This window comes from Mobula birostris, chromosome 12 (assembly GCF_030028105.1).
Source record: "Mobula birostris isolate sMobBir1 chromosome 12, sMobBir1.hap1, whole genome shotgun sequence".
Lineage (NCBI taxonomy): Eukaryota > Metazoa > Chordata > Chondrichthyes > Myliobatiformes > Myliobatidae > Mobula > Mobula birostris.
Genome location: NC_092381.1, coordinates 87,477,032 through 87,495,052, shown reverse-complemented (window position 1 = coordinate 87,495,052; position 18,021 = coordinate 87,477,032). Strand labels below are relative to the sequence as shown.

Here is an 18,021-nt window from a genome sequence, read left to right as displayed (position 1 = left end):
AGTTCTGATGAGGGGTCCTTTCCTGAAACATTAGTTTTAATTCTCATCAAATAGATGCTGCCTGGCCTGCTGAGCATTTTTCACCATATTTTATTTCTTACCTTTATCTTTCCCATTGTATGTGGGATTTCCAAGACTTTCATTCTGAGAGTTGGGTACTAACTTTATCAGCCCCCCCCCAAGTGGTTGCTGATGCAGCCCCACATATATCCGGCTGATAATTGAATCCTGTCAGTTACCCCAACATACAGCAAAATCAAGTTACACACATCCAAGTTGCTGGTGAACACAGCAGGCCAGGCAGCACCTCTAGGAGGAGGTACAGTTGACGTTTCGGGCCGAAGGGACTCGGCCCGAAATGTCGACTGTACTTCTTCCTGGAGATGCTGCCTGGCCTGCTGCGTTCACCAGCAACTTGGATGTGTGTTGCTTGAATTTCCAGCATTTGCAGAATTCCTCGTGTTTACGTTAGCAGAATCAAGTTGACTGCTTTCCCATCTGGCCACAAAAACCTCCAACCGTTTTCCCATCTTGAAGCAAAACATTGGCCCAGGAAGATTTAGTTACGGGACTGCTCTACAACGAATAGAGAGGTCATACCCTTGGAAAGGAAACAAGTGCCATCAAAGATCATGAACTTTACTTTGTAAGTGACCTCCTGTTAATGAAGCTGATGGGCTAAATGCACCGGCTTTTTAGTCATGCAAAGCATTCACACCATCTTATTTGCATTGATTATCCAAATGCATCGCTGGGACCTGCAGTCTCTTGGCTTTCAACCCAGCTGCAACCACACTCTGCTCCGGCAATTCTAGTAGGTACAACTGTTAGGGCAAGTTGACCATTCCTGTTATTCATTCATGTTAACTGCAGCAATTTAAGCACACAAAAGGTTTTCAGCCTGGACAGGGACCAAGGGAGTGATGCAAGATTTCTAGTGTTGAGGAAGGCATAATAGACTCCGGGGAGAGGGCAGCAGCTGTAGTCTTTTCCCTTTGTAAAGAGTGGAGGGGCTGGATTAAATACTCTGGGGGGTTGAAAGGAACCAACACAAAACATCATGTGTCATAGTAAATAGAATGGGCCTATATATCAACAGAGAATATAGTGAAAGTGTGGGTCCCACAGGGTAATAGAGTTATTCATGAGCATTACAAAAATTCACGAGAGAAGTATACCACTGAAAAAAATAGGAATTACATTGTTTAAAAGTATTGAGAGTTATTTTTGTCTTTAGTGCAGTGTAGGTTTGTAATTGCAGATTCAAAGTTTTATTTCTGTTTTAACTAATATTATGGATGAAGAAAACTTAGAAAATTCACCTTTTACTTATATACACTAATAAATCTCCACACTGGCGATGTATTTTATATTGTCAACTGGAATTTTTGCTTCAAAGGATGCAGTTTTCAAAAGACAGACATCAATTAATTCATTAGGGGATGCTTAATCAAACACACTATTTTGTGGTGTGTCCAAGCTAACTCAAGGGAAAATAACCTGCAACTATAATATCCTGAGCAGATCTGAGTAACTTGGAATGCATAAGGATTTTGTAGTTGTTACCAATTTAGTGCAGTTCATTATCCAAACTGAAGTTGAGGAACTTACCCAAAGATATTTTTTCAAATAAACGTCCTGAATGAAACTGAAATAAAAATCAAATAATTCACATAATCTAATAATGTTGATTTATAAAATGCACAGAGATTTTACAAGCACTCAGTTCAAAGTTTTCTCATTTATATTTCAGAGACAGTCTACAAAGTACTGAATGGAGTTAGAAGAGGTATTTTCTGGTGCAGTTATGGGATGAAAGTTGGAGTACTTCCTGTAGAATTTCTATAATGAGTTGTGTGTTGGAATTTATTTGGTCATGGGATCTGGATTTAGATGTTGCATCAGATAATCTGTCACAGGAAACAGGAAAGACTGTGCTCATGGATGTCTCAAACCATTTACACCCAATTAAATATTATCCCTCCATTTCATAGCATAGCCTCAGCATTGGCTATGGGGATCTGTGGCCACTGATTAACACACAGCAAGATCACAAAACAACAGTGACTAATAATCTTTTGATATTTTCAATTGATGGTATATTTCAGACAATTATGGAGCTGGTAATAAAATCTCCAAAACAGGCAAATTTTGAAAAACATCATTTTATAAGAAAGATATTGTGTTTGCAGTTTCTTGAAGTTGATAAAAAAAATGTTGGATGTTATCATATGGAGTTTCACACACTTCGATGCAAAGCCACCCAATGGATGAAAACTATACATGGAAATAATGTGAAGAAGTTGTGTTCAAACCAGGATGTTGTAAGTGGAATTGGTATGGTGGAATTTAAAAGCTTACTTCAAAGAATTTGGAACCTAGGCAACGGTCTGGGCCAAAGTTGTGATGATCTTAGCAATTAGTTCTCAAGATGGTTGAAGGAATAGTTAATGAGATACAAATGAGTTGTTCACAGGACATCACTAGTGAATTTGACACTTATCATCCATAATGGTTCCTGCTTTGAAGAGATATAGAAGTTGACTAATGTAGTGTAAATATATTCAATGGCATGCCCTTCCAGCCATCTGTGGCAATGAATTCCACAAATTCACCACCTTCTGGTTAAATAAGATCCTTCTCACCTCTGTTCTAAAGGGATGTCCTTTGATTGAGGCTGCACCCTCAAGTTCTTGACTCTCCTACCACTGGAAAGATCTTCTCCATGTCCACTCTACATAGGCCTTTCAATAATTGGTAGGTTTCAGTGAGATCCCCCTCATCTTTCTAAACTCCAATGATTACAGGCACAGAACCATTAAACATTCCTTATGCATGAAGTCTTTCATCCCAGCAATCATTGTCGTGAACTGCCCCTGGAGCCTCTCCAATGCCAGCACCCCCCTCGTTAGATATAGGACCCAAAAATACTCACTGTACTCCAAATATAGTGTGACCGATGTCTTATAAAGCCTTGGCATTTCATTATTGCTTGTATAGTTTAGTCCTCTGGAAGTGAATGCTAAAAAATTGCACTTGAGTTCCTTCTACCAACTCAACCTGTAAGTTAAACTTTAGGGAATCCTGCAGTAAGACTCTTAAGTCAATTTGCACCTTCAATTTCTGAATTCTCTTTTCATTTAGAGAATAGTCCACGTCTTTATTCCTTTTACCAAAGTGCACGATCATACACTTCCCTACATTATATTCCATATGCCACTCCTTTGTCCATTCTCCTCATCCATCCAAGTCCTTCTGCAGACTCCCTGTTTCCTCAACACTATCTACCCCTCCCACCTATCTTTGTATCATCCACAAACTTGGCCACAAAGCTGTCAATTCAATCACATTACTAACATACAAGGTGAAAAATGGTGGACCCTACACCAACACCTGCAGAACAATACTAGTCACCGGAAGCCAGCTAGTCCCAGTTTTACCTTCTGCCAGTCAGCAAATCTTCTGTCCATACTAATACCTCTCCTCTAATTCCATGGTCTCAGTGTCGTCTTTAGAAGTCTCATTGCGGCAACTTGTCAAATGCCTTCTGTAAATCCAAGTAAACAACATCCACTGACTCTCCTTTGTCTTTCCTTCTTGTTACTTCTTAAAAGAATTCCAACAAATCTGTCAGGAAAAATCTCCCCTCAAGGCAACTGTGCTGGCACACTCTAATTTCCAGCATGTTGCTAGTGTCTCCACAATGAAAACTGATGCAAAGTACTTGAACAGTTGTTTAGTTGTTCTTCATTGCTACTTTTCCAGTATCATTTTCCAATGGTCAATGTCCATTCTTTTCTCTCTTTTACTCTTTATATATGAAAAAACTTATACAGTATCTGAAAAAGCTCTTTTATATTACCCTGTATTCACTAACTTACCTTCATGTTTCATTTTCTTCTCTCTTTATTGCTTTATTAGGTGCCTTCTTTTTGTTTTTAAAAGTTTCCTAATGCTCTAGCATCCTGCTATAATTTCCAATATTATACATCCTCTCTTTCTGATTTATGTTGACTTTGACTTCCCTTGGCAGCCATGGCTGCATTATTCTCCCTTAAAAATGCCTTTTACTTTTTTTGGGCTGAAATTGTCCTGTGGATTCAGGATTTTCTACCTTTGCTGCTGTACCCTCAAACTGCTACTCTCCTCTTCCACCTCCTCTTTCATTCCTCTGCCTTTAGACTGTAAGACCATTAGACATAGGAGCAGAATTTGGCTATCTGGCCCATCAAGTCTGGTCCACCATTCCTTCATGACTGATTTATTGCCCCTCTCAACTCTATTCTTCTGCTTTCTCCCCATTATCTTTGACAACCTGACTCCTCAAGAACGGATCAAGCTCCGTTTCAAATCTACCCAATGAACTGAACTCCACAGCCATCTGTGACAATGAATTACCTAGATTCACCATCTTCTGGCTAAAGAAATTCCTCCTCATCTCTCTTCAAAAGGGACAGCCCTCCATTGTGAGGCTGTGCCCCTGATCCTAAACTCCCCAACTATTGTATTGGAAACATCCTCCAAATCCACTCTGTCTAGGCCTTTCAGTATTCAATAGGTTTCAATGTGATCCCCCTTCATTTTCCTAAACTCAGGTGAGTACTGGCTCACAACCGTCAAATGCTTCTCATACATTAACCCTTTCTTTCCTGGAATCATTCTCCCGAACCTCCTCTGGACTCTCTCCAATGTCAGCACATCTTTTTTCAGATAAGGGACCCAAAACTGCTCACAATACTCTGTGTGGTCTGACCAAGTGCCTTATAAAACCTCAGCATTACATCCTCACTTTTGTATTCTAGTCCTCTCAAAATGAATGCTAACATTGCATTTGCCTTCCTCACCACCGACTCAATCTGCAAGTTAACCTTTAGGGAATCCTGCATGAGGATTCCCAAGTCCCTCTGTGGTACCTCTGATTTCTGAATTTACTCCCCGTTTAGCAAATAGTCTACACCTTTAATCCTTCTACCACGGCATAACCATGCACTTTCCTGAACTATATTCCAACTGCCACTTCTTTGCCCATTTTCCCAATCTGTCTAATTCCTTCTGCAGACACCCTGCTTCCTCAACACTATATGTCCCTCCACCTATCTTTGTATCATCAACCTTGGAGGTCCTGTCCTTTAACTTAGTACCTAACTCCCTGAACTCACTTTGCAAGACTTTTGCAAGAGGATAAGACATGAGAGAATAGAACCAATCAAGTGTGACAGTGGAAAAGTGTGTATGGAACCGGAGGAGATGGCAGAGGTACTTAATGAATACTTTGCTTGAGTATTCACTATGGAAAAGGATCTTGGTGATTGTAGGAACACACATCAAAGTTGCTGGTGAACGCAGCAGGCCAGGCAGCATCTTCTAGGGAGAGGTACAGTCGATGTTTCGGGCCGAGAACCTTCGTCAAGTCCTGACGAAGGGTCTCGGCCTGAAACGTCGATTGTATCTCTTCCTAGAGATGCTGCCTGGCCTGCTGCGTTCACCAGCAACTTGGATGTGTGTTGCTTGAATTTCCAGCATCTGCAGAATTCCTCATGTTTGGTGATTGTAGGGATGACTTGCAGTGGACTGAAAAGCTTGAGAATGTAGATATTAAGGAAGAGGATGTTCTGGAGCTTTTGGACAGCATCAACTTGGATAAGTCACTGGGACCAGATGGGATGTATCCCAGGCTACTGTGGGAAGTGAGCGAGCAGATTGCTGAAGCCTCTGGCAATGATCTTTGTATCATCAATGAGGACAGGAGAGGTTCCGGAGGATTGGAGGGTTGCAGACATTGTTCCCTTATTCAGGAAAGGGAGTAGGGATAGCCCAGGAAATTATAGACCAGTAAGTCTTACTTCAGTGGTTGGTCAGTTGATGGAGAAGATCCTGAGAGGCAGGATTTATGAACATTTGGAGAGACATAATATGATTATGAATAGTCAGCATGGCTTTGTGAAAGGCAGGTCGTGCCTTATGAACCTGATTGAATTTTTTGAGGATGTGACTAAACACATTGATGAAGGTAGAGCCGTAGATGTAGTGAATATTGATTTTAGCAAGGCATTTGATAAGGTACCCATGCAAGGCTTATTGAGAAAGTAAGGAGGAATGGGATCCAAAGGGACATTGCTGTGTGGATCCAGAACTGGCTTGCCTACAGAAAGCAAAGAGTGGTTGTAGACGGGTCATATTCTGCATGGAGGTTGGTGACCAGTGGTGTGCCTCAGGGATCTGTTCCGGGACCCCTACTCTTTGTGATTTTTATAAATGACCTGGATGAGGAAGTGAATGGATTGGTTAGTAAATTTGCTGATGACACAAATGTTGGGAGTGTTGATAGTGTGGAGGGCTGTCACAGGTTACAGCGAGACATTGATAGGATGTAAAACTGGGCTGAGAAGTGGCAGATGGAGTTCAACCCAGATAAGTGTGAGGTAGTTCATTTTGGTAAGTCAAAGATGATGGCAGAATATAGCATTGATGGCAAGACTCCTGGCAGAGTGAAGGATCAGAGGGATCTTGGGGTCCAAGTCCATAGGACACTAAAAGCTGCTACGCAGGTTGACTCTATGGTTAAGAAGGCATACGGTGCATTGGCCTTCATCAATCATGGGTTTGAGTTTAAGAGCTGAGAGGTAATGTTGCAGCTATATAGGTCCCTGGTCAGACCCCACTTGGAGTACTGTGCTCAATTCTGGTCACCTCACTACAGGAAGGACGTGGAAACCATAGAAAGAGTGCAGGGGATATTTACAAGAATGTTGCCTGGATTGGGGAGCATGCCTTATGAGAATAGCTTGAGTGAACTTGGACATTTCTCCTTGGAGCGACAGAGGATGAGAGGTGACCTGATAGAGCTGTACAAGAGAATGATAGGCATTGATCGTGTGGATAGTCAGAGGCTTTTTCCCAGGGCTGAAATGGCTGGCTTGAGAGGGCATAATTTTAAGGAGCTTGGAAGTAGGTACAGAGAAGATGTCAGGGGTAAGTTTTTTACGCAGAAAGTGGTGAGTGCATGGAACAGGTTGCCAGCGGCGGTGGTGGAGGTGGATACGATAGGGTCTTTTAAGAGACTCCTGGATGGATACATGGAGCTTAGAAAAGTAGAGGGCTATGGGTACCCCCTAGCTAGTTCTAAGGTAAGGACATGTTTGGCACAGCTTTGTGGGTCAAAGCGCCTCTATTGTGCTGCAGGTTTTCTATGTTTCTATCCATCTATCCATCCCTCCCATGTCATTGGTACCAACAGGGACCACGATCTCTGGCTGCTCACCCTCCCACTTAAGAATGCTGTGGACTCGATCTGAAATGTCCCTGATCCTGGCACCCAGGAGACAACAAACCATCCAGGAATCTTGTTCATGTCCACAGAACCTTCTTTCTATTCCCCTAACCAACGAATCCCCAATCACTACAGTTTGCCTGTTCTCCCCATTTCCCTTCTGAATCACAGAGTCAGTCTCAGTGCTAGGGACTTGACCACTGTGGTTTTCCTCTGCTAGGTCATCCCACCCAACAGTATCCAAAGCAGTATACCTGTTATTGAGGGGAATGGCCACAGAGATACTCTGCACTGGCGGCCTATTCCCTTTTCCCTTTGTAACAGTCACACAGTTACCTGTTTCTAACACCTTGGGTGTAAGTATCTCCTTGTATGTCCTGTCTATCAACCCCTTGGCCTCCTGCATGATCTGGAGTTCATCCAGTTCCAGATCCAACTCCTCAACACGTTCTGTTAGAAGCTGCAGCTGGATGCTCTTCTTGCAGTTGTAGTCATCAGGGACATTGGAAGTCTCCCTGAATTTCTCACATCCCACAAGAGGAGCATTCCACTATCCTGCCTGGCATCCCCACTGCTCTAAATGTGCAATAAAGAAGAAAGAAAAAGTAAATAAATAATGGGAAAAAAATCTACCTGTGGTCTATTTTTCTCCTTGGGGAAGCCTCAATGAGCCAAACCCTCAACTCCCCACTCCAACACTGGTCCTTGCCAGGTGCCTAACTATGCAGAATCCAATGTCTGCTCAGGGACTGTGGCGTGCAAAATGTGCCGACTGCCCCCTCTCACTTTTAAACTCTCTCTCCCTCTATTCAATCCTGTGTCTCCTCGGGGCTGTGGCACAGATGTGCCGACTTCCCACTTGCTTCGTTTAAACTCTCTCTCACACTACACAACCTGGTGTTTCCTTGGGACTGTGGCAGGCAAAATGTACCCGATGTTTGCTTCTGCATCACCAACTGTGGGTGAATTCTATGATATTATCATTGCTTCCAAAGAGTCACTGATCAATTCTGGTTCATTGCACAACACCAAATCCAGAACGCCCTTTCCCCAGTAGACATGACCAGACTACAAGCTGCTTTAAAGGCATTCCACCAATTTATTCTCTTGGGATCCAGTACCAACCTGATATTCCCATTCTCCCTGCATACTGAAGTTCTCCATGATCACCACAATATTACCTTTCTCCTGTTGTAATTTGTACCCCCAATATATTGGCTATTCTTCAGTGGCCTTTATAGAGCTCCCAGTTTGGCCTTTTTTCCCTTACAGCTTCTTAACTCATCCCACAAGAATTTAACATCTTCTGACCCCATGTCACTTCTTGCTAAGGATTTGATTTCATTTTTTTTTTACCAACTGAGTCGCCCCACCCTATGCACATCTGCCTGTCTTTATAATAGGATGTGTATCCTTGGATGTTTATCTCCCAGCTGTGATCTTCCTTCAGCAACAATTCTGTGATGCCCATGCTGTGCCTACTCTAACTGTACTATACACTCATCTACTTTGTTTCGTATACAAAGTGCTTTCAAATATGACGCCTTCAGTTTCATATTCACCATCCTTTCTCTCAAATTTGTCTCTGTTGCCTGGTCAAATTCTTAAGCTTAACTTTCTGTCCTTATTTTTATTCTGGAGACTTCAGTAACCTCTCCTGCATTCTCCTTTTCCTTTATCCACACTTTTCCGATCTGTTAAACGTACCCCCTCTACTATTTACATTGAAGCCCTATTCACATCTCTAATTCTGCAATTCACTTGGACCCTGATCCACTGACCAAATCTGAAATGCCCAGTCATTTGGATGGCTTGAGCAGATCCCTGAAACACACACAAATCCTCCTCAGGATAAAGGAGGTTGCATGGTGCTGGCGGTGAGTGCTGGTACTGCCTGACGTCACCCACTCCATGATATAACACACACTTCCTGATGTGGGATGTATTCTTCATTGTGATATGTGCTGGTGTTAATGCATTTGTCGTTCTTGATTAACTTGAATCGCCTGCAGTGAATGGCTTACCAAGCCCCTTCTCGGTATTCTGATTAGCAGGTACATTGAATGGTGAAAGCAGAGAGACAAGCTGACAATGGAGTGACAGCCAACCCTCAGCATAATGTGGCACTTGGGATGGTGCCTGGTGCCTGACCACAAGCTCTAGTGAAGTGCAGGGGGAGAGTGGCCTATTGAGGATTGGGTTCTCAATTGCGCTGACCTCGTTGATGGATGGCTGAATGGTTAAAAGCTCTACTGCTAACAAGGCAGATTGACTGGGCACTCCATTATTGGCTGACCAGCCTGGACAGCAAGTGTTTCAAATCAGGCAGGCCTCTCAACTGCTTGTTCTTCTGCAGCCATCTGTTCATCCAGCTGTTGAATTAAACCTTGCAAGACTTTAAATTTTAAACACAAGGGCTCCATAGTTTCTCCCTACTGCAAACAATTTTCCTTCCCTAATTTCCTGTACATTCATAGTTCCCTGGCAGAGTGATACGTTTTTTGGCCCCCTGGCCAGCTTCAGGGTCGTTCAGCTTGCTGTCGTCTAGGGAAACAGTCCTCGGCCCCACCAAATTGGGTAATCAGTTTGTGTGGATGCTGTGTGATGTACCCCACCCCCCCCCCAAATAACAGACAATACACCAGATACGATTAAGTGATTTACAGTTTATAGATATTACTGGAACTATATAATTAATAGAGAATAAAATGTAAAAGGAAAATAAAAGGCGCCACACTTATCAAAGTTCAATCTCTTCGTGCACAAACAGTTGGACCCTTCTTCTTCACCCTGCGACCCCTCGGACCTCCTCGACCGGCCGCCTGGGACCAACAACGCTGGTCAACCAGACACTCCGCACAAGTCTGTCTCCGTCTCCTCACCTCGCCGAACGCCCCGCTCGGGGTCCGACTCCGTTAGCAGACTCACAGCACCTGGTCCATCCTCTGTCTCTCTCTCCCGCCTTCTCCCCCAAAACCCCGCACATACAATATCTTACAGATACACCAAAAACATAACAACTATCACAATTGGTTCATAACATCTTCTTATCAGTAACATGATTCAAACAAACTGCTAGCGGGAAAGACTTTCTCAGCAGTTAACATAACAAAGAAGCCATTTTAATTAGACTACGCAGTGACACAAAAAAACCCTTACAAAAGATTACTGCAACAAGTGGTGCTGGGATAAAAGGTTTGCCATAATTTTATTGAATGGTGTAGCAGGCATGAGGGAGTGAGTGGCCTACTCCTGTGTGATAGGGCAACATGGTAGTGTAGCGGTGAGCGCTTCACTTCATGGCACCACTGATCATCGATCAGAGTTCAATACCCGTCACTATCTGTAATGAGTTTGTACGTTGTCCCTGAGCCCAAGTGAAATTGCTCCAGACGTTCCAGGTTCATCGCACATTAGAAATATATACAGGTTAGAGTTAGTAAATTGTGAATATGGTGCTAGTGTCAGAAGCATGGCAACACTTGTGGGCTGCCGAGCACAATCCTCACTCATTTATCTTGACATAACTGACACATTTCACTGTATGTTTTGATGTACTATACACAAACATCCCACCCTGCAAAAACTCATTTCAGGGAGGTAGCACCATCAATTTGCGGGAGACACCCGGAACTTCCGGGAGAGGTGGGATGTCTGCAATAGAGTAGATCCTGAGCAGCTAGCCAGCTAGTTTAAATAACGTTAGCTATGCTAGTGAATGAATGACACCTGTTAAACTCACCTCAACATGTCTTTTACAGTCTTATCCCACCATGGGCAATAGAAAAGTCAGGGTTGCAAACAGCGCAGCGAGCAACACTGTCATTATTTTTGACCCCTATTAGGCAGGGGTACACTTTAGTGTAGTCTGGGCTGGCCTACGTTTTATATTTTCGTTTTTTGGAACACTCTGCCATAGCGCGCTCTCGCTTGCACGCTCCCTCTCTCTTGTGGTCGCTCTCGCGCTCTCTCTTGCTCGCTTTCTCTCTCGCTCTCTCGCTCACGCGCTCTCGCTTTCTTGGTCTCGCTCTCTCGCTTGCTCGCTCTCAAAAAAATTGATTTCCAGGATATTATATATAATTTGCGGGCATCAGGGAACCACTACTTATATGCGGGAGACTCCCAGGACTTCTGGGAGAGGTGGGATGTCTACTATACGTGTAGATGTGACAAACAAATCGAACCTTTGTATTTTCCCCTTCCTAGGCAGTGCCTCCCTCAGGTTTGAGATGACTTGGTGTTTTGAGCAGCAGAATTTACCCATGCTTGAACTTTTTCACAGTGCTTAAGGGGACAGTAATTTTGTGGAAAAGACTCGTCAACCAAAACTTTTGTTCGTTACAGGACATATAGGTAGAAATATACAAATCAGTCTGTTCTGGCAATTAGACCACTTTAGAGCAAATTACAGCAGCATAATGGCACAGCATCAATTCTGACCTATGCTGCTGCCTCTGTGAAGTTCGTGCATTCTCCAGTAAATCAGTAAATGTGTCTGTTTCGTCCATATGCTCCAGTTTCCTCCCATATCCCAAAGGCATGCAGATTGCAGGTTAATAGGGCACTGTAAATTTGTGTAGCACTTCATAAAATCCACAGCTTAGAAGATGGTCAAAATGCGTAGTGTGCTATAGAGTACAGGTGACCCGGCTTCCCACCGCTTTCTGTAAGGAGTTTGTACGTCCTCCCAGTGACCGTGTGGGCTTCTTCCAGCTGCTCTGGCTTTTCCCCACAGTCCAAAGACAAACCAGTTGGTAGGTTAATTGGATATTGTAAATTGTCCTGTGATTATGCTGGGATTAAAATCGGGGGATTGCTGGGCAGCGTGGTTCGAAGGGCCAGAAGAGCCTATTGCATGCTATATCTCAATAAAATAAAATCCTCCCTGTCAATGTTTGTATGATGTATGAATCTCTTCCCACTTTACTCTGATGCAGCCATATTCTCCTCATATGCCTATTGAATAGCCTTCCCAGAAATATGGCAGTTCCAGTGGTTTCAACCACACAACATTTTCAGGACACACTATTTCCCTCTTCCAGAGTAAAACATTCTCACTTGCTTAGTGCTTCCTGACAGTGGGTTTTAACTTTGGCAATATTCTTGTAAACTTTTTCCATTCCGCCCATGCTCTGATTGCCTTTTGGTAGAAGGGAGATCACAGATGCCTACAATTAAGATTACATGGGCATGGGCAGAGTCAACTTTTCTCGGCAGCTTCCTATGTTTCTGTGCATTTGAATTGCCATACCAGACTATGACGCAACCAGTCAAGGTACATTCAACAGTACAGTTTGTTAGAGTATTCAATGTTCAAACCTCCTTACCCTCCTAACAAAGTAAAAAAAAAATGCTGGTATGCTTTCTTTTTAATTGCATATATAATCAGTAGCCACTTTATTAGGTATAGGAGTACAACCCAGTGTGATCTTCTGCTGCTGTAGCCCATCCACTTCAAGGTTCATTCAGTGATGTTCTTCTGCACATCACTGTTATAACATGTGGTGGTTTGAGTTAGTGTCACCTTCCTGTGTCAGCTTGAACCTGTCTGGCCATTCTCCTCTGAGCTCTCTTATTAAAAAGGCATTTTCACCCACAGAACAGCTGCTCACTGGATTTTTGTTTTGTTTTTCACATTATTATTGTTGTTTGTTGCACTATCCTCTGTAGACTGTAGATCAGGGCTTTCCAATCTTTTTGATGCTATGGACCCTTATCATTAACCGTGGGATCCGTGGACTTCCAATTGGGAACCCCTGATCTAGAGACTGTTGTACAAGGAAATCCCAGGAGCTTATCAGTTTCTGAGACATTCAAATCACCTTGTCTGGCACCAACAATCACTCCATGGTCAAAGTCACTTAGATCACATTTTTCCCCTTTCCGATGTTTGATCTGAATAACATCTGAACCTCTTGACCACGTCTGCATGCTTTTGTGCATTGAGTTGCTGCCACATGATTGGCTGATTAGGTATTTGCATTAATGAGCAGGTGTACAGGGGTATCTAATAAAGTGGCCACTGAGTGTATGTATGTGCTGCACCTAGAACAGGTCATCTGATATGTTAATGCCCAGGAATTTGAAGCTGCTAACTTTCTCCACTGCCAATCCCCCAATCTAGACTGGTTTATGTTCACCCTTCTTCGACCTCCTAGAGTTAACAATCAGCTCTTTAGCTTTGGTGGCAATGAGCAACAGGTTGTTGTTACTCAACCAGGTGACCTGCTGTACCACAATCCAGTAAGTTGACTCATCATCACCTGTGATTCATCCAAGGTGCTGCCAGTGAATTTGAAGAGGGCATGAGAACTGTGTTTGGCCATGCAGTCATGTGTGTGTAGAGTGCAGAGCAGGCAGCCAGGCATTCAGCATTGAGACATACCTGTGTTGATGGTCCACAAGGAGGAGATGCTGTTACCAGTTCTTACTGATTCATGCCTGCCAATGAGGAAGTCAAGTGCCCAGTTGCAGAGCGAGGTACTGGGCCCCAGGTCTTGAAGCTGGATGCTGTATTTGGATGGGCTGATTGCTTTTAATGCTGAGCAGTAGTCAATGAACAGCAGCCTGACATGAATTCCTATTGTCCAGCTGGTCTAGTGCAGAGTGAAGAGCCAGATAAATCACATCTGCTGTTGACCTGTTGTGCTACTAGGCAAATTGGAGAAGATCCAGGTCATCTCTGCGGGAGGATTTGATGCATGCCATAACTAACTTCTCAAAGCAGTTGATATAAGTGCCACTGAATGGTGGTCATTAAGGCAGGTCACCATGCTCTTCTTGGGCACCAGTACAATAGACGCCTTCTTGAAACAGTTGGGATCCTCAGAGCATAGAAACAAGAGGTTAAATCTGGCCATAACTATTCTGCACAGTTTGTCCAATGAGATTTTTAATACTCAACCAGGTACACCATCTGGACCAGGTGCCTTTTGGTGCCTCTCTTGGAGGATGCCCGGGCATCAGCCTCGGAGACTGAAATTACAGATTAGAGATGTGGTGGCTTGTTTAGGTGCATCAAGTTCTCCCTGTCAAAGCCTGCATAAAACGGGTTGAGTTCATTCAGGAGTGAAAGGTCATTGCCACTTATGCTACCTGATCTCGCCTTGTAGGAAGTTACATTGTGTAAACCCTACCACAGATGTCAAGCATCTGTCTATTATTCTAGTTGAGTCTGAAATTACCTCTTTGCACTCACAGTAGCCTTCCAGAGGTCATACCTGGGCTCGTTATATAACTCCTGGTCACCAGCTCTACACACCATGTTTCAACTCCAGTGTGTAAAAACAAAGCCACTGAATTATTTTTTTTTCATTGTATGTGCTATTGATTATTCCTTTGTTTTCTTTATGTCCTTCAGGTGCACCAAGTGAGGATCCAAAATTCCCAAAGATTCAATGGCCACCTCCAGACATGTGTGCAGACTGTCACAATGAGATCAATGGGCACCATGAGTGGATTTTAGATGCAGTGATGAACTTCCTCAATGTACATTATTCTCCAGATAATATAGACTACAGTTATCTTGAAGAGGAGGAGGAGGAACTCCTGAAGAAGCAGCAGAAGGTGGAAGGAGATACTTGGCAGGGTCAAGAGAGGACTGTCCCAGAAGAAGAGTGGAAGAAAGACATAGATGAAGACAAGGGCAAGCAAGAAAAAGAAAAAAGCACAGAACCACCAATGATGAATGAAGAACGTCAAGTCAACCAAAGGAGTGTAAGGAGAATCAGAAGTCAAAAGAGGAGTTTTGTCAAGTGGAAACATACTGCTAGGAGGGATGTAGAAGATATTGTCGACCTGGACTTGTTTGTGAATGAACAATACAAAAAACAAGCTTTGAAGGGCAGGGCTGAAAATGAGAGAGCCAGCATGATGAGCAAGAAATACCGTGGACCCCAACTGCACCTACAGTCCATTGATGAATCCGGAGAGTCTAAGGAGATGCTGCAAAATTGGGTAGTCTGGGGTGGAGATAATGTCATTGCCAAGAAAAAATGGATTGGTTTGAGGGGGATGAACTTCTCCCGCATGGATACTGGCCTTTGTATTATGTTGTATTTCCTGACCGCTTTGTCTCTATTTTCATTGTACGTCTATTTCAAAATGATGTTTCGGTGTTGGAAATTGAAATATTGGTTCACATCAGCCTGTATTGGCATTAAATATAGCAGGGAAAGGAAGTGATAAAACAAAGACTAGGTTTATAGGCCTCAGGGAGTGCAATGATATATGTTTCCACTCACATTAATGTTCCATTGACATGGAAGCTCTTGAATTAGAAACAATTTAGAACATTATTATCTTAGCTAAGGAAAATAATGTTTCCATGGGGTCACTTGTAAATTAACAATAATGGACACATTTGATCACAAAATAATTTCAAATCTAGAATATTAGATTCTGACTTGCTCACTCAAGTAAGATAAAACACCAAGATTTCAAACCCTCCATGATAATGCTCCAGTGTTTTTGCAAAGGACTTCTGCTTGAGAAAACAGTTTGGTATGTCACAGTCTATGAGGTATGATTCAGAAATTACCACCTAACTCTGCAGAGGTAAATATGCACCTATCCTACATATATCAAAAAAATCTCTAAGACCAGACTTTGATGTTCTCATCTCAAAGCACATTGGATAAGTTTTATGGCAGTTGGTGAGGAAATAGGGTAAGGAGACAGAATCTCTGTGACTTCCTAAACCGGAGCAGGTAGATTTGCACACTATAGTCCATTTGCAGGTAAAATGTAAACAGTTGCACTTCTCAAGTAATTATGCTGAAACATTTCCAACCAACCAATAAAATCCCACCATAGAAACATCCCTTTCCCAAAAGTACTGCGCACAATGGATAACCCCATGCACAGCATATTTAGAAACATTGAAATTGCACAGGACTGACTGCTTAATCTTGAGGTGACTTTCACAAGACAAGTTCCACCATGGTCTCAATATGGTGGCTTAACACTAACTGCAAATTGTTCCCCTTGATTTTTCACAAGCGTCAAGTTGTCCAAACCTGTGCAGTGGTCCAAACTGACATCTTTTTAGAGGAGATTCTAAAACAAGGCTCTGTTTGGTCACTCAAGTGATTGTTAAAAGTCACTTTGCAGTATTCGAAGAAAAATAATACAAGCCCCAGAAATTTATTTTGCATACTGATAACATAGCCAGTGTTTATTGCATAATCCTAAATACTCCTCAGTTGACTGATCGCCTTATTGAGACATTCAGAGGATAATTGAGAACCAATCGCATTACACAGGGTCTGGAGTCATATACAGGCCAGTCCATGTCAGGAGGCACATTTCCTTCCCTGAAGGTCATTAGCAAACCTGAGGTTTTTACAAGAATCCAACAGTTTCACAATTTGTTTTAAAATTAATAATCATCATATTGTTATTTGTATAGAAATTGGCTGCCATGTTTCCGACATTATAACTTCACTCAGGAAGGAGATGATTGGTGATATGTACTTTGGAGACTGCAAAAGGCACCGTATCAAAGAAAACTCTTTCTTCGGACAGAAGTAATGAAGTGATCAAAAGCATTGAAGTTGCTGATGATAGTGCTTATCTTGCAGCGGGAGAAGTTCTGCGTGCCTTATGGCTTCCTTTGAAGGAGGCAACCTTGTGGGATAGATCTCAGAATATCCCTGTTTGAAAGCAAGTTGAACTGCTCCAACAGGTATTAAAAATGAAAGAAAATCAGCTACATTCACACTGACAAAGAGCAAAGGACTCTAAACAGATGATGTCCAAATAATCTTTTACTGTTTGCTCCATTGCTTCTTTTAGTGGTTTGAAAACAATTGGCCACCTTCAGTTCCTGGTATCGGTATTCTGAAAAGGCATTTCACAAGATTTTCTGCCCTGCCTGGGAAGTACACATTTTTGATTTGTTTCTGTACTGCTAACATAATCATTTTTTAATTAAAAGGAAATCCTTGAGTTTCACCTTTGTAGGACTCTTTCAGTTCTTATTTCACTGGTTTCCATCATCACCAACCTGAAGAAAAACTGTTTTGCGTTAATGTAAACGCAAAAGATTCCACAGAGGCTGGAAATCCAGAGTAACACAAAATCCTGGAGGAATTCAGCAGCATTTATGGAGAGGAATAAAGAGCAGGCACTTCAGGATGAGACCCTTCATTACTGATTAATGTAATACACCCCTCACACTGAGACGCTAAGACACCCAGTGAGTACAATCCCTGGTTTGAAAGATCAATGCAACACCCGTAGAGGACATTTATGCCCATTTAATGCTTCTTACATTGTTATACCGACTTCACATTTACGAGAGGTGATTGATATCTTCCTGGCCTAAGGTAGAAGGAGTCAATTTTAGAAAACCTAGCACATTTATATTTCAACATAGTCCCCTCCTACATTTACACACTTAGTCCAGCGGTCGTGGAGCATACGGATCTTGGACCTCCAGAAAGTGTCCACAGCAGGGGTGATTGATAAGTTGGTGGCCTCCGGTAGAAGGAGATGAGTTATACAGCTCTCGTTGCATGCACATGCAGTTCAACTCTTTGAGTGATTATGCTGAAAGTTTGAAGTTAATAACTCATCTCCTTCTACCTTAGGCCACGAATTTATCATTCACCCCTGCTGTGGACACTTTCTGGAGGTCCAAGATCCGTATGCTCCATGACCGCTGGACTAAGTGTGTACATGTAAGAAGGGAGTAGGTTGAAAAATAAATGTTCTAGTTTTTCTAAAATTGACTCCTTCTACCTTAGGCC

General features: G+C 42.7%; 1 protein-coding gene across 1 annotated transcript in view; it reads left to right on the top strand.

The window, feature by feature from the left end:
- qsox1 (quiescin Q6 sulfhydryl oxidase 1) overlaps positions 1–17,228 on the top strand; it is a 160,026-nt gene extending 142,798 nt beyond the window's left edge. Inside the window, exon 12 of the mRNA XM_072274302.1 lies at positions 14,631–17,228. Coding sequence (XP_072130403.1) covers positions 14,631–15,454 — 824 coding nt within the window. The 3' untranslated portion in view covers positions 15,455–17,228. The remainder of the gene's footprint in view (positions 1–14,630) is intronic.
- The last annotated feature ends 793 nt before the right edge of the window (positions 17,229–18,021 follow it).